Source organism: Helicoverpa zea, chromosome 19, assembly GCF_022581195.2.
Source record: "Helicoverpa zea isolate HzStark_Cry1AcR chromosome 19, ilHelZeax1.1, whole genome shotgun sequence".
Lineage (NCBI taxonomy): Eukaryota > Metazoa > Arthropoda > Insecta > Lepidoptera > Noctuidae > Helicoverpa > Helicoverpa zea.
Genome location: NC_061470.1, coordinates 10,107,597 through 10,134,762, shown reverse-complemented (window position 1 = coordinate 10,134,762; position 27,166 = coordinate 10,107,597). Strand labels below are relative to the sequence as shown.

Here is a 27,166-nt window from a genome sequence, read left to right as displayed (position 1 = left end):
TGTGTCTCAAGAACCGTGGCACCCAGACATTAAAATTAAAGATGATATTGTATTTCTGTTGCCACTGTAACAAAAAATACTGAAAACTACAATGAAATAATCTTTTTTTAGGACTTCCATACAGTAGACGTAGATGTATGTACGGAACCCTTTTTGCGCGAGTCTTAATCGCAGGCGAGGCAGCGAGGCCGGTTTTTGTACCTAGTATAGGGATCGCTATTTACATTTTTAAACTATTCCCTGAAACTTCAACAGAGCTGATGAAATTCAGGATACAAGGAATACTTAAAGCAACTTTTTATACGTAGGCAACAGAAAATTAATTCGTGGAAAGAAAAGGTAAACCTTCGGGACCTTATCAGATCTAGAAAATAATAAGCATTTACCTTCAGTTCTAAATACAGTCTAGAAATTCCTTAATCTAGATCTAGACTGAACTGCAAACTACCCGCATAGCGTGACCCCAGTGACGTAGACTCACGTCAGAGAGGTCATTCACCTTAGCGCGGACGCAGAAGGCAATTCGCGCGTTTTTACATCGACGTCATTTTGATTTGCCATTTAAAATGAGTAATTGTTGATTACTTGTTTCTGGTATTTAATTGTGTTGTTTTTTGTATAAAGTAGGAATTGGTAAAAAATGATCATTTTAGTAGAGGTGTGTGAACTCGATAACAAAGGATTAAACATTAGGTACCTATGTTTCAGAGTCATAGAGATTAAATTATAAAATGCACGAATTGTGTCTAAAATAAAGGGTGCTAATGGTGCTAATTGTAATGTGGGAACTAAAGTTTTTCAGTTGTAAATGAGTAGAAGTAAAAATGTGTAATTCAGGAATGGGTAGATATCAAAGAGAAATCTTCTGCAAACAAATAGAGCATACCTAGCATGTTAATTCAAGTTATGTAAAATTGGTGATTCAGTATTAACCAGTGACTCAGTAATACCCATAATAACTTCGAAGACTGATCATAACATAATCACACGTCTATGGTATACAAACGACATCATTAACTTCTTGCTTCACAAACCATAGACCGCGTAACCATACCGCTAATGTGTCCCACCTTCCAACAAAGAGAATTTACACTTTTTCACATACGTTTAATTATGTATTAAGGCTAGTTCTCACATTAGCTATGATCTGCTATAAATGTGTGGGTAACATGCAATGGCCCACTTTCTTTTTTTTATTTGGTCATTTGTTACGAACGCGATTTTTTTTGTTATTGTTTCTTCCAAGGTTGAAAGTTTTAAGATAGTTTATGATTTTTTGTCTAAGTGTGATGTTGTTTCTTTGATCATACTGTCTTTGTTCATATAAACCAAGTACCAACACTTTCTTGGTTCAAAAATGGGGAGGTTCTTTATTTTGAATGGCAGCTCGTTTATTAATAATTAATTATTCTATGTGCAATATTGTATGCCATTTTCTGTTCATTAAATAAAAAATAGGCGTTTCATCAATAAAATAAATCATACCTAAAAATAGATTCTGACGAAAAAAACCTCCTACTTTTTGGGAAGTCAGAGAATAAACCAATAAATATTATAAATCTTTTTTTTTATTACTAAAAATATACCATTCAATCATTTCCTTGGCAACACACGAAAACAATAGTAGAATGTTTTACGATGCGAGAACGAAAACAATAGTAGTTGAACTGAGCCCGGGCAATTCGCAGAACGACCGGCTGATGCGGATACATACCGTGGGAGATTCGGAGAAACCCTCGTTATGTGAGAGGAGTTTTATGAAATATCATTGTTGTCAATGAAATGTTTGCTATGGCGTTTAACTGCCTTTAGAGTTTATGATTCCGCGTTGTTCGTAAAATACTTGACCTGCGAACCTTAAGATTTCGTTATATTGTTTTTAATTTTCTGGAATTTTTGTTACGCTATAGCTTCCGCGAGCGATTTTGCATATGACCTACATACCTAACTCAAAGATTTTTTTTTTGTAGTAGTTTAGGCAGTTCCTGAGATTAGCACCTCCATGCAAAGAAAGAAACTTCAGCAATACATTATTATAATTCTTATACATTTTCATAAGTCAACTTAATGCTGTTTAGAATTCTGATCTAGAAGTTTAACTTTACTTTCTTTAAAGGAATCAGTCATGGACTAGTTGGCAACCACGCAACTTGCCTTTGTCTAGTTTGAGAAAGTCTTTTACTTGAATATATTAAGGTTTGTAGATTTAATAGATAAGAAGGTTTAATTTTGAGTCGTAACCACTAATAATATATTAAGACTATTTTATTAACGTATGGAAAATTAACCTCGCTGTCTACCACGTAAAGTTGTAACTCCCCCGGTACTTATTACACCAAACTTTACAAAAACTTCTCTTTTTACAAAAACTTCTCTTTTTGGGAATCGGCAAAAATAATCCTACGAGAAGCTACCTACGAAACAAAAATACTTATGATTTAACTTTTTACCTAGAGCAACCAAATTACAGCATGATATTTCAAAATGTTGATCTCCACAATTACGTCCTTCTAAGAACATACTGACAAAGTTATTTCTAAGCTTTACAAACTGAGGACGAAACTAAAGACCCCTTTTCCCTCCTTCCAGCTATCCGTCGCTGAAGTGGAACTCCGTGCAGCTGCCGAGGAGCGTGACAAGCTCCTCAATGATGCCAACTACAGCAGTCTACAGAACGACGAGGCTGTCACCAAGGCTCGCCAGGAGAGGGATGAAGCCATGGAGAGGAAGAAGGCTGCTGAGGTAAGACATACATGGTTTTAGAAGATGTGTTTTTCTGTTTAAAGATAACGTAATGGATTGTAGACCTGTATTTAGCCACTTACGCAGGGTGAGAAGTGGTTCTAAATTCTTGATTGTGTTGATGATATGCATGGAATGTGCAACACTACTTACTTTAACTTGTCTCACCTGCCTAGCCTATTCCCAAACTATGTTATCTATCCTGTAACCTATATGACCTTCTTAACCCAGTGACCTGGGCAAACCTATATGATTTTATAGTCGGTCTACCCATACGGCTGTTACTTGGGCACGACCACTTCTAACTGAATATGAATTGATTGATATTAAAGATCTGTGACTAAGGAATGTTTTTGAAAAGTTTAAAAGTAAACGATGTCATCGATGTATGTCTGAATGAAATTAAATGTGTTCTCCAACTCTTCCAGGTGGCTCTAGCGAAGACCCGAGTGGAGCTGATGCAGGCCAACAGTCAACTGTACGAGGCTGTGCGCCAGAAGGTGGACCTTGGCCAGCAGTTGGAGCAGTGGCAGGTATGTCGATAGAGATCAACTCAATAGTGACAACTCTTAGATTGGAAGATTTTCTTGCAAACTTTTTCTTCGATTTTCTTTACGTTGATGGTCCTCCATGGCATATAAGATAGATTGTCACGTGGTTTTCTCCTAAAAGTATCATTTGATGGGTTTAGTGAAGCCGGGATGATTAACGCTCAATCCATCTCTGTGTGATATAAAGGTCGATGATAATAATAAAACCGAACAACCCGATCCTCTTTGATAATGTAGTCAGCAGGCGTTAGAACAGATTAAATCAAACATTTATCGAATACACAAATAAAAAAACTTGTAAAAAGGAAGTAAAAACGAAGGCAAAAATTAAAAGCTTTTTGCGTAAAATTTCGTTCATCTCATGAATCATAACAAGTCTTTATCATTAAGTGTACTTTCAAAAATCAGACACGCTCTACTTACTACGTAATCTTAAATACTGGATCAGATATTATAAAGCGTAGTTTTAAAAGGCGTTAATAATTTAAGAACAAATAAATAAGTGTTATTGAAGTTTAAGGTCAAAATTGTCTTGGATTTTCAGAAAATACTTAAATGAAAGGCACTTTGCTTGTTCTTCTAAAACCAACTACTACAGTGTGAAACTAGGTTCTACAAGGAGTTTCACCTGCGTTCTGGGGGAACTATTTTTGGTACTCAGTTACAAAGCCATAGCCTATGGACCAAATATAATTGAAATCAGTTCAGTGGTTTTGAAGTAGAGTAAGGACTTATCATACTACTCACATCAACGTACCTACATTTAGCAACTTTCATACACATACTTACCGAGACTTATACATTCCAGATGGATATGCAGGAACTCATCGACGAGCAGATGAAGCACAAGCTGACCACGCAGGAGAAGCGAAGGAAGCTTCCAGAACAGCCGCCTCCCACCAGAACCTCTCGACTCCTCGGATTTTTTCACCGGTGATCTGTTGTACCCCACTCTTGGTGCGCCTCTATGAAGCCATAGACCACTCGACCATATCAACTCTCTACCTTATCATCATCAAATATTACCATCCATCAACATTACCAGCTGCCTACAGTTTATTTTTAATACTTTTGTACAAAAATCTTACGTTATCAAAATTTCTTGTGGCGACGGCCATCTTGGCTTACCGTACGGACGCGTCCGCGATCACCGAGTTTTTAGGTTATTTTCTAATTTTATTTTATAAACCGTGTGATTTTTACACTATCGCAGTGATAGTTAGTGTCTTAGTTAGATTGTTTATAATTAGTTTACGTTTAATTTTTAATGTTTTATTGTGTCTTTATAGTTTTTTCACTGTAAAATGGCTGGTAAAATTTGGCATTTGGGCATTCCCATAACCTTGTAAGGCGGATTTAGTACAACAGATTATTTTTATTAGTCGGACGAAAATCCAAGAGATATAAGATCTTTGGTCCGTATCGCGACTAACGAAAAAAATATCAAAACGATTCGATTTGAAACGAAAATTAATAACTAACGTAAAATAAGTCATGTGTAATCCGCCATTTTAATAAGTCAGCCATTTTAAAACTTAACTTACCCATTGCTTTATTTGTAAATAACGTTTTAATAATTGAGATTACCTTACTATGTGTATGTATAGTTGGTAAATATACGTAAATCTTCACTTCAAGTGAGATGTTTGGTGCACTTTATGTGTAAAAATTAGTTTTACCGCCTGATTTTACCACACACGATACGAATTAAGTAGTTTCTTAATTATTTTTATCTTCTTTTGTAAAGAGGTTGAGTAGTACATACAAACCTCCTTGTAGGTAAGTACTTAAAAAAATAAATTTCATGGTCTTGCCCGATAGAAACTCGGCGATAACAAAATTATAATTGGATTTTTCTATTAGAAAAAATCTTAGTTGATAGTGAGCCAAGAGTTTGAAATGATGGGCTGACGGGGCAATATATTCCCGTCAATCATTTGTGACGCCATCTTTAAAAAAATTAAGAGGTCAATTTGAAAAGGACAAGAACCAGTACCTACGCTTAAAAATATTTTAGAACAATTATTTTTCTTGTACTACCCAATCTTTTGAATTAAGTTATTAAAAAGTGGTAAAACAGGCATTTTAGATAAATATGAATTAGATTGCTAAATAATGAAGAACATTTAATAGCCATATTATTTACATTACTTACTAATACTATACAAAATACTGGTAGGCTCCACTGACGTCTGATATCCACATTGGCCGGAGAATGTAAGAAATTTGACAAATTACCTTCGAAATAATACCTTGCAAAACCTGTAGGTGGAGTAAACTTATAAAGTATTAGAAAATGGAGACATTTTTCACATTGTCCGGCTAATGTTGGTATTAACCAGTTATGTAGACGACGATGCATGATCTGGTGGATTTTATTAGAATAATTTTGTGTGTAGTAAATTCACGAATATTAGTAAAATGTCACATTATTTAAATAAATGAATTATATACTTAAATAAATATTTGAATTATTTTGCAATAGTAATTATAGTTGGTACTTAATTGTTCTGTGCCTTAAAAGTACCTGGCCTTGTAAAGTGCCTTTACTATAGTAAAGTCAATTGTATTTATAGTATTACAATAGTGACAGCCTTAAATACGAATACTCAAACGACACTTAATTTTGTCTCAGTCACTCTTACTCAAATAACAGCGACAAAAAGACTTATAAGTAAAAGTTAGTAACATTTGAGTAAGTTGAGTAACGTTTGAGTATTTTGAACATAGGAGATTATACATAAACGGTGGATTTTCACACTGAAATCAATGAAAACAGTTGAAACTTTTAAAATTATTTCAAAATTAAAATGTATCTCAAAAAAAAGGCGGGGAAAAAAATATCTACAGATTTCTTGTCTATGGGTCTTATCTTTTATACGGAAATAAGTCCCACCACAACAATCTACATTTTTTTCTAACTTAGTTATTAAAGAGGGCAATGATTTCCATAACAGAATTTGAAGAAAACTAAAGACCTTTTTACCACTTCTGGAAAAAATATCTTCTTGGTTGCCTTAATTACCAAAGCCGTAATTTTACCGGGAAAAATAATTTTGCCGGGACTTAGCGGAGGTGGTAAACTGGTCATGAAATAAAGCTCTCTTAAAAATGCATTTCATTATGAAATAAATTTAAATATCCGTGGGAAATCTTACCGAATTATTGTACTTAAATAATAGGTTCTCAAGGCTTACAAATAATAATATATAAAATTACATACTTATAGGTACAATATATTTTATAAACATGCTCAAGTGTATAAATAGATTGCTCAGATATATAAATACAAATAATTTATTTGTTTCAATATTTTTGTCATAAATAATACTTCAAATTACTATTATTTATAATATTCTTCAGAGGCCTTAAAGTCATGGTTTAGCCTGAAATAAAATCAAGTTGCCTTATACTATAAAATACTTTTCGAAATGAGCTTTATTTTTTTCAAACTACATTTAAACATCCAATTATTGGCATGGAAACTTTATAAATGTATTAGTTCCAATTATGTAAAGATATCTGTATATTTTTGAAAATTCTGCATTAATTTGAGTCATTGAGTAATTCTTAGTTCCATTAATATCCACTAGGGGCGCTGGTGTCACTATACAAAATCATTTTTTTACTTCTTTTGTAAAATTTGCGTTAATTTTACTTAACAATGCAATAGGATAATGCAAAAGCAATATAAATTACTGTATTTATGTGTACATAGTTGCACGAACAACTTTATTCTTTATGTCATTGCAATAAGGTTAAAAATTACATTAAAAATGTCAACACTAATTCGGAGATATTATTGTACTTACTTAATTTATTTTTAAGACTGAACTAATTATTGTTTTTTAAAATATTGATTTTATAATTTTTTGCTGTATCCGAAATAAATTTTGCAATTCATTGTGTTGTAAGAATTAATAATTGTATTTGTATTTTTAACTTTTAATTTTCTATTTAGCACAAAACACTGTTATGGCGAGTATAACTTCTTAGTCATTCCATTTTTCTATGAATTCTTTGGATTTATTACATTATTTACTATTTATAAACCTATCCAAGGTTTCTCTTAAAAACAGTATCATTTTTAACTTAAAAAAATGATAGGTGATTTTGCTAGAGAGACATTTTTATATCTTATCAGAAATTATACTACTGCTAATTCAAACTAGATAATGTAATAAATCCACAACGGATTACTTTATGTAAATTGATACATATTTTACTACCTGATCCAATCCATCGTTTTATTAGTGCAAGTGTACTAACAATCACATCTTCATAAGTACTTACCTAAAATAATCTTAATTTATAAGATCTTAATAGTGACTAGAAATATCATTATAAATAGTAATTAATTATGTTTATGGAATTAATAAATAAAGAATGAGTTTAAACTGGAATTATGTTTTTATTCCTGACATTGCATGTGCATATTTTTCCTATCCGAGTCGTAACATCGTCAAAAGATGCTTGATCCCATCCAAGCAGGAGGTAACACTACCAAGAGTAGTTAAACTCCATCCTTGAAAAACCAACCTGTAACTAAAATTGAATCTTATTTTTGTGTGTAAATAAAAAAAATAAGCTCAAGAGCGCTCAGTACCTACAGACATTATCTTTGTATCATTTCGGAGTCTCGGTCACTTCTGACAGTGTAATCTAAAATCATGTGCAAAATAGCTAGCCTTACCACTCACTTTTTATCTATACTAATACTAATCGATACTAATATTATAAAGAGGAAAGCTTTGTTTGTTTGTTTGGTTGTAATGGATAAACTCAAAAACTCCTGGACCGATTTTAAATATTCTTTCACCATTAGAAAGCTATATTATCTGCGAGTAACATAGGCTATATTTTATCCCGGTGCGGGCAGTAGCTCCCACGGGACGCGGGTGAAACCGCTGGAAAACGGCTAGTCATTTTATATACCTGTTGTCGGCAGAGGTATAATGGAACCTTACCTCTTAATTCTCACAAAGGCCACTAAGAACATCTAAAAAAGAAGAAGAAACATTTCAAAAATAACGTCAAAAATACCTGAAATGTCAACGTGAACAGCTATCAGAGTTGTGTATTATAAAAATATTTGTTTACTAGACATTTTGCTATTTTTCTTTTATCGTCATGGCGCCCCCTGGTGAACGGAAGCCGAATCAGGTGGAACAGAAAGTGGTGGATCCTGAGGCTGAACTCAGCAATGTCCTCAGAACTGTAAGGAGTTTATCTTGGCTTATATTAACTGCTAGATGATTCCCAGTTGTTTCGGCCATGTCTCGAAGAAGCTTCTTCCTAAACCTAGACAAAAATTAGCTTATAACACTCCCAAATAAAGTAGTTTTCTAATGTGAAATCATTTTCAAAATTGGTTCAGTAGATCTAGAGATTACCTCCTACAAGATCACAGTACCTCTTACACCTCTTCATAATATTATAGTATAAAATCTAGTTTTATGGGAAAACTGTAATTTATTATGATGTTGGATCACCTCAATTTAATTTAATTTACACCCTTACAGTTGCAATCAGCAAAACCTACGAATTTATATTTCTCAAAAAACTCCACATACTTAAATTTCTAGGAAATTACCTTGCATCCAAAACCCTTCCTTACAGTACTTGAAGCTAGCTCCAAAATGTAGTGTGGAGAAGCGAGCCGGTGGAGTTCCTCAGCTAGCTCCTCAAGAGAAGCAGCTCAGCATCCTGGCACATGAACTGCACGAGACTCTGCTCTGTATCAATGTTAGTACGAAAATTGAACATTTAGGTACATGAAACATTTACGGTAAAAAAATCTCTGTAGAAAAGATGTCTAATGATGAATCGTAAGTAACAGAGCAAAACCCCAATCCTATACTTATAAAATTGAGTTACTTGAAAATCTTTGCTAAGACTACTGTTATTCTTCTATTGGGTGCCTCTTCAATTGCGAAGGTTGACTGTCAGCTTTTTTTACTTCTCTCTGTCCTTAGCCAGTCACTACAGCAATAATTTTAAGTCAGAGGCAAATAAAACAACTCTTTTTTCACAGCGAAGCGTAACAAGTTATAAGTTCCACATTCCAGGTTTATTATCATGAGAAAGAAAATTTTAAAGAGTCTAGTTTAAGTCATGGAATTCATCTTTAATTCTTACGTAAATAGGTAGAACATTAGTTACATGCACTTCTCATCATCAGCTCGCCCGAAAAGGCCAGCATGCCGTCCGCGACGCCAACGTGAAGAGTGGAACCCGTTCCTCCATAGTGGAATACGAACAGCTGGAGTCTGAGCTGAGGGATGAGAGGGCCCAGCAGGCTGAACTGGATTGCCTCAACTATCTCGCACAGAAGAATGTGATAGAATTGTCCAAGAAAGTGCCTACTGAAGCCGATGTGAGTAATTATCGTCGCAAGTAAAGGGAAGAAGATGAAGAATTTTTGCTTCAATTTTTTTTTTATTCGGAATTTTTAAAGTTTTAATAATTTGGGGGTTTTTTGATGCAAAATGATCGAATAAATTTTTGGTTTCAATGAAACAAATGATTATATTTTTCAATCTACACTCTTGCTTTTATTTAGACAACCTTTTTAGTTCTTTTCTCAGACGCTAGTTAAAAAAGAGAACATACAAGATAACTTTTTTACCAAAGTAATCGTTTTAGACACTGCTGAGTATGAATCTTTAAATTGTGAAAACCCCTAGCAATAAAACTCTTATAAACCTTATTTGAAGGCGTCTGTTTTTCCTCTAATAAATGCTAGATGTAAATATTCCAGGAACTGGGCATGATAGAGAATGCCAACAATCGGCTCCGACGCATGGAGAACAGACTGGATCTGGCCACCAAGAGGTTCTGTGTCGTCAACGCTGACAACAGAAGAGTCAGGGAAGAAATACATCGACTGCTTGTTGAGAGGTCCGTGGTGATACCCTGATTATTGTATAGGTATTACTTTATGTAGTAACTCTTTTTACCCACGAACGGTACTAGGTAGATATGATGACAGACAAAGCTGAACTTGTAGCAAAAAATTATAATCTTGCGTTGCGTGAGAGACTTCCCGTAGTACCGTAGATTCACTCATCATCATTCTGCAAACGAGGCCTTAAATTGATCCAGCATCAAGCTGATCGTCCACGATTCATCTCAATCAATTTAAGTCCTTAGTTGACCCAAGCTTAAGAGTAAAACTTTGTGTTTGCTACCCAGGAATGGGTTCAACATCCAATGGAACCGCACCATAGGCAAGCTGGTGAAAGGCAAGATGTACCTCATGGATATATTCGAAATAGCCTCCATGGCCTTCGCGGACAGAGACGAGTGCTGTCGCAAATTAGAAGCTTTGAAATGGAAGGGGCTGTTTCAACTTAATAGAGATATTTCTGTACGTATAATCTTATACTTTTTGCTGTAGTAGTCATAATTCGTTTAAGAGGGTTTGGAATGTTAGGTCGAAGCCCAGTGTTCAGACACAAAAAAAATCTTAACTACCTGTCTAAGGTTTAACAGCATTTCTTTACTTCATGATATATAATACTGCAAAGCAAATGAAATGAACCTTTAGTCATGATATTCCTAAACTTATTCACAATATTTAAAGCATTAGTTGCGGTCCCTCATTAAGCTTCCGGAGAACTGTAAATTATTACACTTACAGGAGATGCAAGCATTTGAAAGCGAACTAAATCACCTGGCTAAACTAGAAGAATTCCTACGAGTAAAAGGCTCTCGAAGGATCTGTGAGGCTGATGAGAAAGAGGATATCAAACGCCAAGAGGAAATACAAGCCTGTGAGAAAGATATCGCCAAACATGATGCGTTGCTTGATGAAATATTTGTAAGTGAAAACAATTTCTAATATTTGAGAGTTGAATTTTGAACAATACAACTATGGAGAGGTAGATTATTGAAAATTCGATGTCTTTTACGTTGGCACAAATGTAACTTCATCCAAACTAATATTATAAATGCGAAAGTAACTCTGTCTGTCTGTCTGTCTGTCTGTCTGTCTTTTCTTCACGCCTAAACTACTGAACCGATTTGTGTGAAATTTGGTACAGACATAGTTTGAAACTTGAGAAAGGACATAGGATAGTTTTTATTACAAAAAAAAAAAAAAATATTCCGGACATATAGCGCCATCTATTGGTCAAATCAAAAATCTGCTGGTAGTCACTATTCCACGCGAACGAAGTTGCGGGCAAAAGCTAGTATTTCAATAAAACGGTATTGTTGTAATGACCCAGAAAGACTCTTCAGGACTATCGGATCGAGTACTCGTCTATAGAATTTGATAGCTCGTTCAGGAAATATTTTAAACCTAGATAAGCTAAGTATAAACACTCGAGCAGTTTTAAAACAAATTTCTTTTGTAGAAATACGCCGGTTCCGATAGAGTGGCGACGATCATAAACCGCTTTCAAATGACCGAGATTGAGAACTTCTCATGTTTCATCTTGCTCTGCCAAGTGCTCCAAGAGTCTATTATTATCAGAAGAGAACTGGATATACTCAGGCAAAGGATTTGTGAGTACAAACTTTTTAAGAATTGGTCAGTATCAAGTTGTTTATACCTACCATATTTATTACTTTGGCTAACTTTGACCAGCTATTATGAATAATATCCAGATAAAGTAATTAATTTATCACATTGTCAAGTCAATTTGGGTATCATACATAATGACCAGTGATTATGTATAATATTTATTTAATCACTATGGCTGTAACATTGCAATTATCCTATGTTTACCACCATAATCAGGGTCAATTTGCTACGTTATACGGCGTCTTATTCCCTACTTCCTTCTTGCTGGTTCTCCTCCATGAGACCCGCTCCTTGGATTCCTGCAACTATACTTCGGCCGTTCAGAGAATGCGTTCCTGACACCTATCAGTTAGTCACGACTAGTGATGGGCACAACATAACACTGAGTTCGTTACCGTTCCTTCAAAATGAACCGCCGCATTATTTTAAGATTATTTTCGTTTTAAATTGGCGGAATCATTTGTTTTATATTTTAGTTATTTAAGTGGAAACCAAAAAAAGGTAATATTCATATAATAAAATTGTTTTATTTATTCTTTGTTACAAGTACATTGAATTGAATGTGCGAACAGAATATTAATCAGACTCCGATTTGCTTGAGGAGGTGGTGTCTTCATCATCATCTTCGCCTACATGTATAATTATATTATTATCAATAACAGAATCAATCCTGATATCTCGGTCTAACAAAAGCCGGGTAATCAAATAAAAACAGATCGAAAACACTTGAAAAACGTGGTCTATGCGCACGAAACGACAACGGACGACTGTTTTAGCGTCACAAAATGGCGGCCCATAACGCCATTTGGGGTTACCATTTTTAATCTAAGTATAAAAATGCGGTTTGGTCATAGTTTTATTTTTATTTTTCATAAAAGTTATAATTAAGTCTTATAGTCCATTATTTTCCAATTCTTAAAAAGAAAATCAAAACGTATTATTTTAATATTATAACTGTATAAGAACAGATTACGATACTTGCCTGTTATTTTTAGCACAGCACTACAAAATATAAACCGCTGACATAACCTTGTAATAGCGCAGTATAGATTTAGAAAAATATTGTTTACCAAGTTATTTGACACTCAGTTTGGCACAAAATTATAACATTCATTGATTATTGATATAATAATGTTGTTTTAATGCTCCTCAATTGTTAAAACGGTAAACAACCAGCAAAAATATTTTTATCGTAACTGCAACGCCATTGCAAAGTTACGTCGTCAGTTCAATCGCGACGTGTCAGGAACGCATTCTCTGAATGGCCGAACTATAGCTTAATGTTCCGAAAGAACCTTTATCGGCTTAATAGTTTGACACCAAATGAAACCTTCCTACAGTTGACCAACGCGATATAAACGAAGCCAGAGAAGAGAAGCAAGACAAGAGAATAGCAGAAATGACGAAGAAGTTGGAGGAACTTCGTGCGAGTACTCAACTGAAACAAGAGCTAAACAATGCAGCTGATGCCACTACGGCGAGGGTGCTGAAGGGCATCGATGATCTTGTTAGGTAGACAAGAGTTTTTAACATTTCAAATCATATGTGGTAGCCTTTTTGGCCCTTTTTTTCTAAGATTATTTGTGTAATACTAATTCTAATCGTATGTCTATCCATTGTCTTACTCAAATACCTTTAGCACTCCCAAAAATAGCCCTATTGCTAGTTAAAATAAAAAACTTCAGCCGAAAGAGCGGGCCTAGAGAGTGGGCCTATATGCCTAGGCCCTTTAGAACCCAATAGGCCTTGTCCAGGCCAGATTTCCGAAAATTTTGCTATCAATGAACAAAAGTTTAATTTTTTATTGAATTTTGGATCTTCTAAACGTATTCTTTAGCATAAATCACTACCTACAGAATTATAGAATATCCACATTCCTCACAGATTAGCAAAATGCGACTGCACTCCTCTCCTAGCGCTACTAGGTAACCACAAGGACGTGACCAAATGGAACGTCGCCAAGTTCCTCGGGATTCTGGAGACGGAAGTCAAGGGTCTCATCCAAGTTGTGTATGGCGCTGTTAAGGTTTGTCGTGACCATATATTTTATAGAAGTTTTTATTTATTAAAAGGTACATAATGTCCAACAAAACTATGAACATAGTAATCCTCTCTGGTTCTTTTCTTTTTGATCTATAGCTTTTGGCGTGTGTCAAATTATCTTAGCCATCAGAAATAAACAAAGCCATTTGTAATAAATATGTAGTAAACAATATAACATATATGTGTAACAAGAAAGACACTGAACGATTATAATAATATGACTGCTGATAATATTCGGAAAATAAAAAACGTACGTAGTACCTACTTATTTTTTTGCGAGATTCAATGTTGCCAGACAAAGGCGGCTTGCTTCGTCGTAAGCTTCGTAGCTGCCATTAAGTTAGCCACGAACTTCACACCTATTTACACTAACTTCACCTTGTCTATAGCCCCCAGCTCCGACGCCAAAAGCCCGCAAAGGTCCGCCACCGCCGCCCACGAGTAAACTGGTAGCAGATCCATACGTCGAAATTATAAGACCTAACAGGATTGAAAAGCTAGTGCCTTACCAGCCTTGCGCATAGTAAGTTTATGAAAATAACATTAAAAAAAGACGAGTTTGTTTGTGGATGTTTGCTACTCCTTCACGCTAATGGCTGGACCTTTTTTAGTAAAATTTTTCGTATGTGAGTACCTAACTAAGACTCTGGGTTTACGCGGACTTTTAGCCGAGTGCGGGAAAAGCAGCAAATTGTGTCAAAAACTGAGGGTTTTGATTGCAAACCACGAACACCGTTTTGTTCTTTATGTTGCAAAATAAGGAGTTTAAGACATTTTTGTTATATGGTAAGACATCTTTATACTAATTTTATTTTAATTCTAGTTGCGTGGAGGACTACATAATGAACTTGGTGTTTGAGACGCCAGCGGTGCCAGCTACCAAGGAATACGTTGAATCCATCTTCCATCTCGAAGATATTAACACGAAATTCGAGATCTATACCCTGACAATACCTGCGTAAGTTTTATTGAATATGTAGCTTTAGAAAAACTGATAATAACATAAACTTCTAGGCAATAAACTCGAAATACCTTTTTATTTACAGGAAGCGCCACCCGTACCGAGGAAAGAAAGATTAATATTTGATATTTTTATTTTCTATAACATTTATTAAATGAATCAATATTGCATAATAATTTTATTAAATTAATATAATATTACAACTAAGCTATTCTTATTAAAGTTAAGGTTGTGATATTTTATATTTTGGGCTTACAATTGTATTATTTCTTCTGGAAGCTATGTGGAAGTACTTCTTGTAAAAAGTGATAAATAAAATAGTGATCTTCTGAATTTTATTTTTGTTGTATTTTTTTAACTATAGCTTAATATTTAATTGTTATAAGTGGCACATAGCCTCACGTAAGTCGTTAATTTTAAATTATGGTAGAAATTTAAATTACTAAAGTGGCAACACTACAATTTTTTACCCTATGGCAACATTGATATTAATTTTTTCGGTTGGCAACTCTGCAATGTTAAGGTGTTGTCAGTAGGAAAAAAAGTGCGAAATACCGTGGAAATTCTTCACATTTTTTAATAACTGCTTGCTGACCAAATAAAGAAAAAAAAAATCTTTGTATCAAATACGCGTATGGGCTATTAATTAATTTCTGACCATTTGTCTACAACACTTTTACTTGTAATACATTAATTATTTGTTCTTATTTCGTTAAGTACAAGGAATTACAATGGATGTTGAAATTAGATGAATCATTGTTAATTTAAACTTTTTATCGATCGATCCTTGTATTCGTTAGAAAAAAAAAACATATTTCATCTTAGTGCAAGTCGTTTGATCACATCACATTTTAAGTTTTCCTCACTTTTTTGGGGGAAATTGTCCCTAAAGCTGGCAACAGTGGTGATGTGTTTCCCTTGTTTGTGTGTGAGTGTGATGTCTCCGCCATTGAAATTCATTTTAGCCGAGAATTGAAATAGGTTGTACCTTTTACAAATCGGCAAATATCTTCATAATCTTTCTTCCTTTGCCTGTTCTATTTAGCTATATTCCGTGCACCACAATTATATCCGATGGCAGACAGAGACACAGATGAGTTAAACATCGATAACGTAATAAAAAAATTATTAAAAGGTAAATGTTGATACTGTTTAAAATAAACAAAGTTACAAGTGTTACGCCCTAAACTCAGTGAAATATCAAAAATATGGATGTGAAAAGTGTAAAATGTGTGAATAAGTTGTGTTTTTTACGTGTTGGTGATATGTTTACGTTTGTTTTCAGTTCGGGGCGAAAAGCCTGGAATGAATGTACAGTTAACGGAAATAGAGATCAAAGGGCTATGCTTGAAATCGCGGGAAATATTCTTGTCACAACCGATATTACTTGAATTGGAAGCGCCGCTAAAAATTTGTGGTGAGTACAAAATTGAATGATCATTTCTAACCACTACAGCTACTTTCCAAAGCAACCTACCACTTTCGAAATGATGAAACTGCATATTTAACCGTTTATGTCATTGTTGAACTTTATTAAAGGTTAATGTCGCTCTACATTATTGTTTTGTGAAGGTATTTCATTGAACACCTTCAAAATCACCCTCTTGTTGGTTTTCGAAATTTAAAAGTAGGCTTCTAACCGTTTTCGTTGGACAGGCTTGGGTTTACAATCGTCAATAAAAAGTGTAATCAACTAAAGAAAATATTATTTATTTTGGCACTTTTTGTACATGCTAACATTAGTTCATGTATTCTATAGCATATTTGCAAATTAAAAATGCTAATATCTTCGCTCATTTTCACAGTAGGCATTCAATCTGTCAATGCCTAAACCACAATTCATGATTCAGACTATTTTGTTCACTGCTTAACAGTTACACAATAAAATAGGTTCTTTCTACACATGATTCATTATTTATCTACTTATTTACACTATAGATCAAGGTACTGATTACAAATAGATTATAATCAAGTTTGACAAGGCTTAACAAGCCATGTTTAGTTACAAGCTTCCACTAGGGATTTTACTTATGTCCCGAGGTAACTGCTTCATGTACTTGGATAAAAAGTTACCTTCCTCCATAAATAAATAGTCTATGTAAAAACATGAATTATTGAGATAGGTCTAATGTTTTTAACAGGCTTATAAAAGCTTAACTTGTAATTATGTATGTAAGAAAATCTTGGAATCTTGATTTGATCTACCACCCGGTCTTTGATTAGGATGAAATTTTGCACACGCTCTCAAGTTCTGATAATACGTGACTAGCTAAGAAACATTACAAAAAGAGTGTTTTTTAGTTTTTTTAATTTTGTTAGAAACGAGTTACTAGGACTTATCCCTAAATCTTCACTTAAAATAAATAAATAAATGATTATGGCATAATAGTAAGACAATTCACATGTACTTAAATATTACTAAATCCTCTCAGACTGAAACAAAGGAGCAGCTATCAATAACATTCCACTATTTAAATATCTTATCTACAATGATAAACTGAATGAAAACAGTCATTTCCTTGATATCCGTCACTATTCATTCTTACAAACTGATTTTGTTTTGCTAATCTTAGATTTTCATTATTTTTATGTATTTACTTACAGTGGTTAGTGTGTAGCAAAGGGTGTGCAAGGCTTTTGGGACTTACTACTTTTGGGGCTTTTGGGACTTACTATACTTAAAAATAAGATGAAAACCATCTGGGCACCTTTTGCCTAGGACCAACGGTTCGCCTGAAAATGAGCACTGAAGGTCATTGTAAACAAAGGCAAAGTCGACGGAGCCTCGCTATGCGGGGCTCCTACTTCTGGGTGGTTTAAAAAAAAATAACCACGAAGGGGAAGGGGTCTGCAAGACCCCGCCATCCCCTTCGAACCTAACCTGTCCGAGTCGGGGTTGCCATAGTCGAAGGAGCTCCGCTACGCGGGGCTCCTTGGTCCTAGACAAAAAGTGCCCAGATGGTTTTCGTCTTATTTTTAGGTATTCTATATGATAGAAATGAAAAACTAGGCATTTTCAGAAATTTTCATTTTTTATGAAAAATTTTCTAAGTCCCAAAAGCCTTGCACACCCTTTGCTACACTCCAACCCTTACAGTTAAAGTAAGTATGGCAGGAACATTGCAGATTATCTGTACTATTATAAGAACATACTGAACGGATTTTAAGAATTCTTTCACTGTTCGTAAGCTAGACTATCTCTGGGTAACATAGGCTATATTTCGTTCAGGGATACAGGAAAAAGTTCATTCTCCACCATGGGTGAAACTGCAGGAAACATATAGTAAACAATTATTTAAATGTACATAGAATTAGGTATTTTAACTGTTTACTACAACTGTCTCTACAAATTCTACAAAACAGCAAGTGTAGGGATAACCTAGTTATCTACTAGTGAAAGAATTTCTGGAATCAGTCCAGTTATTTTAGAGATTACTCACAACAAATAAACTTACATCTTTATGATACAAGTATCTAAGTAAATACAAATTATATCTCAAGTACTTTTATCCTCACAAGATGTGACAAACATTTTAGTGGCCATTTTCCTCATCATTTTAATAATATTCAGTAACCTTTTATTTTGCATATAAAACATTAACACTGGGCTTAACTGTAAGAAAATAGGCTGTGCCAACTCCAAATAAAATTGGGATAAGGACAGGAGGTTAGCTTGTGTTGGTTGTGGAAATTGTTCAAAATCACACAAGCGCATGCCCCCGGGGCAGTGAGTATGGCCAACACATCTCAGCCTGGTCTTTCTCTAGCAATTTTTTTACATCTATTAGAATATGCAAAAGATAAGAATTGGATGATAGGTCAAATGAATACATTAACTATTGCCTGTTCCTTTCGTTTTAGTTAAAGAGAATAGCTTTTTTTATGAATCAATTAAAAAAAAGAGAATAGCTTTTTTTATGAATCAATTAAAAAACAGCAACTATAAGCAAAACAAATTCATTTTTGTCAGGAATCATGTCAGTTTTGTCCTAAATTGTCACTCACAGATTTACAAAATATAGTTTTGATAAAATCAGGATGCTCCTACATAATCATCCGTATCACATAATATTTTATTGTTATAGTATTGTTAACAAAATGTCAATATTGTTATGTTATTGAGAGTTTTAATGTTTGTAGTTTTTGTTATCACAATGCTTGTGTATCATGTAGCTAGTTGGTTCTCATAATTTTGTTTGTTATTATGAGCAGTAAGTGAGTAAATATTTTTGAGTCTTGATACTTTTAATACCAAGGGCTGATTGCCTAAGTAACTGGGTTGAGGTCAGATAGGCAGTCGCTCCATGTAAAACACTGGTATTGCATTCAAAACACATAGGCTAGCTAGACAGATGAATAGTTTTAGACAAGTAGACAGAAGTCAGAAAGTCTGACAACCAATCTTCCTTAGTTGATAAAGACTATATAGGCTACTTATTATCTAGGTCCGCCGAGTAGTTTCTAAGGCCCAAATGGAGTTGAACAAAACATACTTACTTCTAGTGTTATGAGATTACCTTCACAAAATCAAATGCCTATATCAGTCACAAGACTCCTAGATTATTACAAAGAAAGATAACATATTATCACATTATATAATACCATTAATCATGTACAAAATAAAGTGTAGTTTGGCTAAGCACGTGCGTATTATATGACGTAACTCTTACGGCTGGTGTGTTGCCAATTTTTAAAAATCCATGCTGTTAATACTGCACTTTCATTGTTTTATGCTGTGTTTTGCCTAAATACTGATTAACTGGCTTTTAGTAACTATTAGTTTATGCACTTATAATATCAAAAATAGGAGATATTCATGTAAATTACTGTTTAGAATAGGTATAAAGCAAGCAAAAATTTTACGCTAAATAATCTGCTAAGACGGGGAAGGCAGAATTTACTTTTTTGTGAGAAAAGTGTCAAAAACAAAAGTCATATACCTATTCAAACTTGGTTGTAAAACAGCATTTTTCGAACATCAAAAAGAATAATAATTTAAACGCCCAACCTATGTTGAGTGTCAGTTATAAGTTCCAATCTGCACATGTACAATTTACTGAAATACGTGCTCCTCTTTTACCGATCTATGTAGACCTTTATAGCAAATATAGCAACATTAAAACGAAATTACGCTGCAATTACTACAAAAATCCCAATTACTAATCCTTCTTTCCTCTCCTAGGCGACATTCACGGCCAATACTACGACTTACTAAGGTTGTTCGAATACGGAGGCTTCCCACCAGAGTCGAACTACCTATTTCTCGGAGACTACGTGGACCGCGGCAAGCAGTCGTTGGAGACGATATGTTTGCTCCTCGCCTACAAGATCAAGTACCCAGAGAACTTCTTCCTTTTACGTGGCAACCATGAGTGTGCTAGCATTAATAGGATTTATGGGTGAGTTCATTTTATTTATAACTTTTTAACCTTTCTTACATAGATGTCCGTTTTTCGTAAAACAACAAATTGATCATGAAAATCCCCAGGATTTTCTTTTGTAATTTTATATTTTGGTGAATTTTGGCCTTTTCCAACCGTTGTGGGTTAGCACTGTTAGCAGCATGAAGGAGTGTCATACTCACTGACTAAAACCCATCATGTTCCTTCTTAAGCCCTTTATGTACTAGGGCCGCGGTAATTTTTCGAACAATCCCGCAGGTGAATTTTGTCCTTGGTCAATACCTAATCTATGACAATGTTGGAATCTTATTTTTATTTTCCTATAGACAAAGAATACAGGTATAAGTCTTAGCTGTCAATTTAAAATGGAATGATTGCCAGCCGGCATGTCACCCGATAAAAACTATTAGTTAGGTACCTACTTACATAAAAAATCTATTTCGCTCGGTTTTGCTTTTTACTATAGCACATTATAAGCAAACTTACTGTTACTAATTTATTATGATTAAAGATACTTAAGTAGATAGATATATGGACACGAAGAACTTGGCTCATATTTGAAAGATGACGCATGCGTATTATAAACGAAGTGGTCTATTACTTCGGAAAGGGTCCCCTTTTTACCTGCGAAATTTTGTCGAGGAAATCGACAAACACCGTGCCTTTTGTGTCCAGGGGTTAACCCAAAATTTCCCTTATAAATGCCCCATTTTCAATCTCACGTAACATACGAAAATTCTATAAAACATATGTACTTTGATGACTCACATTTTGATTCTTTATCGTAATCAAAATTGATATAGTTTATCACTGCAAAGAGTCAAAGTCAAAAATGTTACGCAAATCATACTGCTTCAAACGTCCCATAGTTTATTGAACTCTAGCGTGATACTCCATCATAGACAACAGAAGCCTCTATTGTTGTTTTTTTAAACCATAGATACAAAAGTTTGTATCGCAAACCATTTTAACAGCTGTCTTTTGTGTCATAAATTAGCGTTTTTATGTAAATTAGATTTTAAAAGATTGAATATTCAAGCGTTGTCTACTCTTGAAGAACGGCCAATGTCATTGTATTTAATGAATTATAAATTAGCAAAAGTATGAGTATTGCTTATCTTTTATTCTTCAATGTGACATCAGAAAGTAAATATCTAGCCTGAACTGTGATGTCACAAACGCAATAGTTTCTGACTTAACAGCTCCGTAAAGTCTCATAATCCAGAACTCCAGAAGTATTTCTACATCTTCAAGAAATTAATTTTATCTTCAAAGTTTAATCTACTTTAATTTATTCTTCCTAAGCTCTCCGTGTTATCCTCTTAGGGGAAACGACAAAAGTTAATATTTCTTTATTCAAAGGATTTCAAGTTTAAAAATTAAGATATTAGGTACAAACTATTTTTACATTGAGTACCATAAAACTGTATATTTTGTACGTCGAGGCCTCTACATTAAAAAAGATATATATCACAGGATTTTTAGTAAGAAATGAAATCGAAACATACAAACCACTTTTTCAGAATGTTTAATATCAAGAACGTAGCAACAAAAACCGTAAGAACAACTCACAAAAGTTATGAAACTGTTACGTAAAGAGATTGTGTGTAACGAGATGATATTACCGAAAACAGTAATGAAACCGACTGTCGGTCTCTTGTGTAAATATTTCGGTAACCCACGTAACTTGTTATTTTTGCATGCAACGAAACGTCTTATGCAGTCGTGTTTTATTGCGTACTGCAATTTTTTTTTCTTCTCTCTGGCTGTTAAATCCCTTTCATTTGATGCCAGCGTCCTAGTATTATACATAAATATATTTATGACGATTCTCTGTTGTCTGAGCATTGACAGATTTTTAATACAATAAATAGCTATTGTAATTGCCATTGTAAATTGTCTTTAGTGTCCAAACATATACATACATGCTTATTATATTCAGTCTCATTGTTCACGTACACGAAAACACGCCGAATCTCTTACAATCATTTTCGCGTGAAAGTATAACAAGACATAGGGAATTTCGTCTTGTCAGCGCTATCATGCTAGATTTTCGTGACTAAAATGCTAGATTTACAATCTAATTTCAATTACATAGTGAACGTCTAGGTAGGCGTTTAGAACATTACTTGATCATAATCTGAGTTTGTAAGCCTAATGAGGAGAAATGGTATGCCTAATGTGCTTGTAGATTACGCGTAAATCTAGTCACTGGCCAGCTGTTTTCCATTACCATATACGGCTAAACGTAGCTCTCATTATGTCTAGGTTTTTGCTTGGTTAGTTTCTTTTTGCCGTTTTAGCTGTCGCAGAGTTTGTTCCGCCATTTTTTATTGGGGTGCAAGTAGTAGTAGGCCTGAAAATATAGAGGTAATTGAACGATTTGGGAGATGCAGTAGCAATCTTTTCTCAGTTTTAGAGCAATTATAACATTTATTTTTAGCACACTTAATACACATTTTTAAATAAAAAAATACCACATGGTCACCGATATCGGGCACAGGGTTCGAAGGTACCGGTGATTAGGATCCCGTGGACAGAAACCTCAAAATACACGCCTTGTCAAGAAGCAGTGCTTCTGAATCCGTTCCTTGATATAGCCACATAACGAGAGCCTGACAGAAATTATTATTTGATGTTTCCACCCAGTAATTGTATTTTTATTTATCTGCCAATTAAATAAGTTTAGCAAAGTTATATTCTTCGCTGAACGTCGTCACAGGATGTCTACCCAGTAACTCCAATTGTGTCCTCTTTAATTACATCCTATCCAAAAATAAATGCTTATTTTTGTATTGTGAAACTACCGACAATAACAACTTCCCCTCTTGAGTAGTATTGTCTATAAAATAAATAGTAATAAAAGAAATTGTTCCAGAAATACTCCTATAAGCCGGCTTAATAGGAAACTTGTGATGAGTTTTATGCTCTTATTCTTGTTAGTCTAACATTTTGCTGATAAATAAATGTAAAAAATACATACAATAAGCCTTTACACACGCAATTCACCTTTTTTAACTTCTCCAAGAGCCTAAAAATAAAAGAAATCGGTCGCATATGCATGCAGACAGTCATGGGAAGTGAGCACGCATCCGTTACGCACCGACGACTTTTAAACAAAACCTGATGCCGTCTGTAGTATAGTGTGTGCGTAACCTTATGTGTGAGCTTTAAAAAAGTTAAAGGGTAGAGTCAGACGGTACTCCATTTAGCTTGAATTGAATGTATTTCCTTTAATAGGATTCTGTCAATGTGTGAGTGTGTGTACTTGTAACTTGATTATGTGTGTAGTTTTTCACTCTTGTTGATAGTGCGTCCTGTTTTTGTATCGTATTATTTCTCGTGTCATTTCCAAGTTGACATTATATGAATGTGGATGGATATAGAGTGAGAAAACGACCAAGGAAAAGGTGTGTGTATGGTTTGTGTGAAAGACGATATAGCTGCAAAGGGTGTTACTTGTGAGATGATGTCAGATAAGAAGGTATTGAAGAAGAAGATAAACTGCTTCACCAAGGCCAGTACAGAAGCCAGTACCCATCACTGAAGATAAAAAGGCTGATGATAAAAAGAAAAGGATGAAAACACCGTTGTAAATTAAGTATCAGTTATCAAGTTTTTTAGATCATGCTTTTAGTAAATTGTCATCCAGAGACTTATAGGTAACAGCGAATTTACATTTTCGATTTTATCATCGAACGATTTCCAAAATATCGTTTAAGACGCTATTCTCGCCTCTAATCGTGACGCATATTAAATGGTCACGCTTGCCTAAATCCTTTTAAGTCCGCTGTCAAAGGATAAATGCGTATTAGTAAGCCTGTGTGTTGACATCATCTTTTTATATTTATTTACTTACGGCCTATTAAAATTCCAGCCTCTACCTAATTTGATATGCTTGGTTAGTGTACCTACTGCAAAGAAGTAGTATTTATTTACGGTAAATATGAAATTTTTAATTTGTCCTCGTCTCCATTGTATGTATGTGTAACCAAATTATATAAATATAGTACATATTTTATTTTAAAAGTTAATATGATTTGAAAATGCACAAAGCGCACTCAATTTGAATGCCATTTTAGTTTACATAAACATAAGGATTCTAAAATCACAAGTCTCATCCGTTACTTTTTATTAAATAAACACTAAGGCAAAAGCTTTTATAATGAAAACCCTTGGGCCATATAAAAATATACTTTTTGAACTTACACAGCCTCTGGTAATGTTTTCGTTACAAAAGGTCGCTGAACTTTCGGTTTTTGTTGGTTGTTATTCTATCATTATAAAGGATTGGACAACGCCTCGTTTCATATTGTACGGTTATCATTATGAATTCGTAAATATAGGATGTTTCAGATAAAATGTGCTACGGGCCTTAGGTTTCCTCGAATTTTCCTTCTAGTTTTAGAAACCGTGTATTAAAGTTATTTTCTTCTTCTTTCAATTCTTCTGTTCTGCTCTTTTGGAAGAATTCGGCCTATTTTGGTTTCAAAATGTTTGTTGAGTGAGCTACCTACGAAGTGTGCCGGTTCAGCTACAGCTTCATAAAAATGAATTACAAAAGTACACCCACAAACAAACCTTCGTAATAGAAAATAAGGCTTCAATAAAAAAAACAAATATGAATGAATCAAACGTCCCTCAACCGATAGTAATCAGTAATCACCCTTCAACTCACGTGAGGGTAAACACAGTGACTCACAACTCTGATTCATTGAGCGAGGTTGAGGCAGTCAAGTTTAAGGCGTTTTGATTCGACACTTGATGACAAAGTCAAGTGACCAACATTTTGAAGCTCAATGACCGGAGAATTGCTTGATTGACGAAAAGATGCGAGATACCTATGTGCATATCATGTTGTCACACTCATCGTCATTCTCCTGCCTTTATTTGGGGTTGGGCAAAGCATGCCTTATCTGCCGGCATCTCACAAGTAACAATATTTTCTGGCCTTTACGCATTTCACACAATTCTTCCCTCATTCTTTGCTTGGTGTTATGATACTATCAAAAGTAGTAAAAGTAATGGAAAGACGAGATAGGCCTTAGACAGATTTACCAATCAAATACTGTAGTCATTTAAACTTCTTTGTTTTAATAAACAAGTCTAAAATACTCCTGTATAGTGAGAAGAAAGCTCAGAGAACACAAATCATATTACAAAGGTCGCGGCGAATTTAATTAAAAAACGACGTTATAAAGAATACCTTCTATTCTACCATCTTTTATTCACATAAGAGAATTTCTCCTTAAACTTGAAGTGAGATTTAATCAAATGCCTTTATTACCTATATGAATGATGGTATCGCGAGAAAGGCGCCCGAAAATTACGAGATGTCATGTTCGTTTGATCGAGTACTAAGACCCGAGTGTAATGATTCTGTATGCAAGTATGTCTGACAAAGATTTAGTACATGATTCGAGTTGATCGATGAAGTTGTGTGATGATTTTCTAGCAAGTAACCTGGTAATTGTAAAATATGAACTTGTAGCTGTGTAAAGCAGGAATGACCAGTAAGTCGATCGGGACTATGAAGTTCAGTTGATCGTAGTTGCACTGATCTGTAGTGTTTTCATTTAAGATTTCAAGAGGTATGTAATTGGACAAGTTTTCGTCAGTAAACAGTAGATCTTGGGTCTTATTGAATGAATGTGTATTTGTATCAAGCTAGCCTTATGTTTGTACATACGGAAAAAATAGCAATTTCTCAGACGAGAGGAGAAAATCCATTATGTTTTGCATATTGACAAAGTATTCCTTTCTATATTTCTCTGTTATACTTGTCTTGAATTATGATAAAAATTTGACAATGGCTTACATAAATATTGAACGAACTTACGAAGGTGTAATACCGCCATAACGCGAATATTAAACGCAATTTGCTGTAATATATTCCAATGACGCGCTGTATTATCTAGAGCTAACAGATAAAGCTAGCTAACACGATAATACCATTGATTGATAGGGATTATCTTGACGAATTCTGACAACAATGATGTCATTTTGTATCGTTTATTTTTATATTAGTTGTTTAACTTTATTATATTTGAGAGTAGACGAAAATGATACAAACAATCAATGATACCAACATCATTGTACATTATTGAGCAAAGTCCTCCGTTGCGTCTGCCTGTTTTTAACAAACTCAGAAACCGCTGAAGTGATTTTCACTAAGTGTAGTATTCATTAAGAAGGCTTATTATTTTGTAATTTATAGTTGTGCAAAACCGTTGAGTTGCTACTTTACAAATTATATTATTTACCACAGAATTTAATATAACTGTAAATTGATGTTCAAAAGCTTTAACATTTCAGGGAGCAAACAATTTTATGTGCTCCAAATACCAATCTGCTCAGAATTCATTGAATATTTCGGTTGACCGAATTGAATCATATTATGATCGGAAAAAGTAACGAGCTTTTATTAGAAAATTTCAGTGACGAAATAACATTTATTTTGAGCATCTGAAACTACTACATTTTGGGAAAATATTTCGAAACGGTCTAATAAATATTATATGAACTGTTCGATAGATGATTTATAGTCAGATTCACTCTATGATTTTGTGGATGCCAGCACAAATTCAGGTCATATTCGGTAATAAAATAGATGACCACCTGGAGATATAACAGTTATTATCAGAACATCTTGATTTGCTACTCCACAGTCGTAACTTAATTCCAAATCTTATAAAAATCATCGTGATCACATATAGAAATATAGATTTTCTACCCACGTGTTTAGAGAACGACCACATGCTTGGTCTGTGCCAAAATGTATACGTTTAGGTTCTTCCCCCAATTTGTAATCGTAAGCCTTTACATAAACAGTACAAGTTAATAATATTATAATAAGTAGGAATATGCAGGCTTTGAATATCTGCTTAAATGTCGGTCAACAAGCAGGTTACATTTTGTATCATGCAATAACAACACG

The 27,166-nt window shown here is 34.3% G+C and overlaps 3 protein-coding genes across 4 annotated transcripts in view; all 3 read left to right on the top strand.

Annotated features, from left to right (window-relative positions):
- LOC124639385 (bicaudal D-related protein homolog) overlaps positions 1-7,696 on the top strand; it is a 119,136-nt gene extending 111,440 nt beyond the window's left edge. Inside the window, exons 7-9 of the mRNA XM_047176721.1 lie at positions 2,590-2,742; positions 3,171-3,275; positions 4,102-7,696. Of these exons, the coding sequence (XP_047032677.1) occupies positions 2,590-2,742; positions 3,171-3,275; positions 4,102-4,230 (387 nt within the window). The 3' untranslated portion in view covers positions 4,231-7,696. The remainder of the gene's footprint in view (positions 1-2,589; positions 2,743-3,170; positions 3,276-4,101) is intronic.
- Positions 7,697-8,423: 727 nt separating this feature from the next.
- Positions 8,424-15,051, top strand: LOC124639649. The gene is made up of 12 exons (XM_047177089.1): positions 8,424-8,510; positions 8,913-9,038; positions 9,475-9,669; positions 10,054-10,193; positions 10,488-10,662; positions 10,936-11,115; positions 11,654-11,804; positions 13,164-13,335; positions 13,708-13,849; positions 14,256-14,389; positions 14,690-14,824; positions 14,913-15,051. The coding sequence occupies exons 1-12, from the start codon at positions 8,424-8,426 to the stop codon at positions 14,944-14,946; spliced, it is 1,671 nt and encodes a 556-aa protein (XP_047033045.1). The 3' UTR covers positions 14,947-15,051.
- Positions 15,052-15,728: 677 nt separating this feature from the next.
- Positions 15,729-27,166, top strand: part of LOC124639751 (serine/threonine-protein phosphatase alpha-2 isoform-like) — a 56,377-nt gene continuing 44,939 nt past the window's right edge. The window contains exons 1-3 of one of the 2 annotated variants that reach the window (XM_047177218.1): positions 15,729-15,962; positions 16,113-16,244; positions 20,010-20,226. In XM_047177218.1, coding sequence (XP_047033174.1) covers positions 15,902-15,962; positions 16,113-16,244; positions 20,010-20,226 — 410 coding nt within the window. In that variant the 5' untranslated portion in view covers positions 15,729-15,901. The remainder of the gene's footprint in view (positions 15,963-16,112; positions 16,245-20,009; positions 20,227-27,166) is intronic. The other variant, XR_006985496.1, reaches the window with a different exon arrangement.

What these genes read in the sequence shown, in the direction of transcription:
- LOC124639649 (XM_047177089.1), top strand. Translation starts at nt 8,424, where the DNA reads ATGGCGCCCCCTGGTGAACGGAAGCCGAATCAGGTGGAACAGAAAGTG. An exon ending in AGACTCTGCTCTGTATCAAT is followed by an intron (nt 9,039 to 9,474) that starts GTTAGTACGAAA and finishes TCTCATCATCAG; the next exon opens with CTCGCCCGAAAAGGCCAGCA. An exon ending in CCTTACCAGCCTTGCGCATA is followed by an intron (nt 14,390 to 14,689) that starts GTAAGTTTATGA and finishes TTTTAATTCTAG; the next exon opens with TTGCGTGGAGGACTACATAA.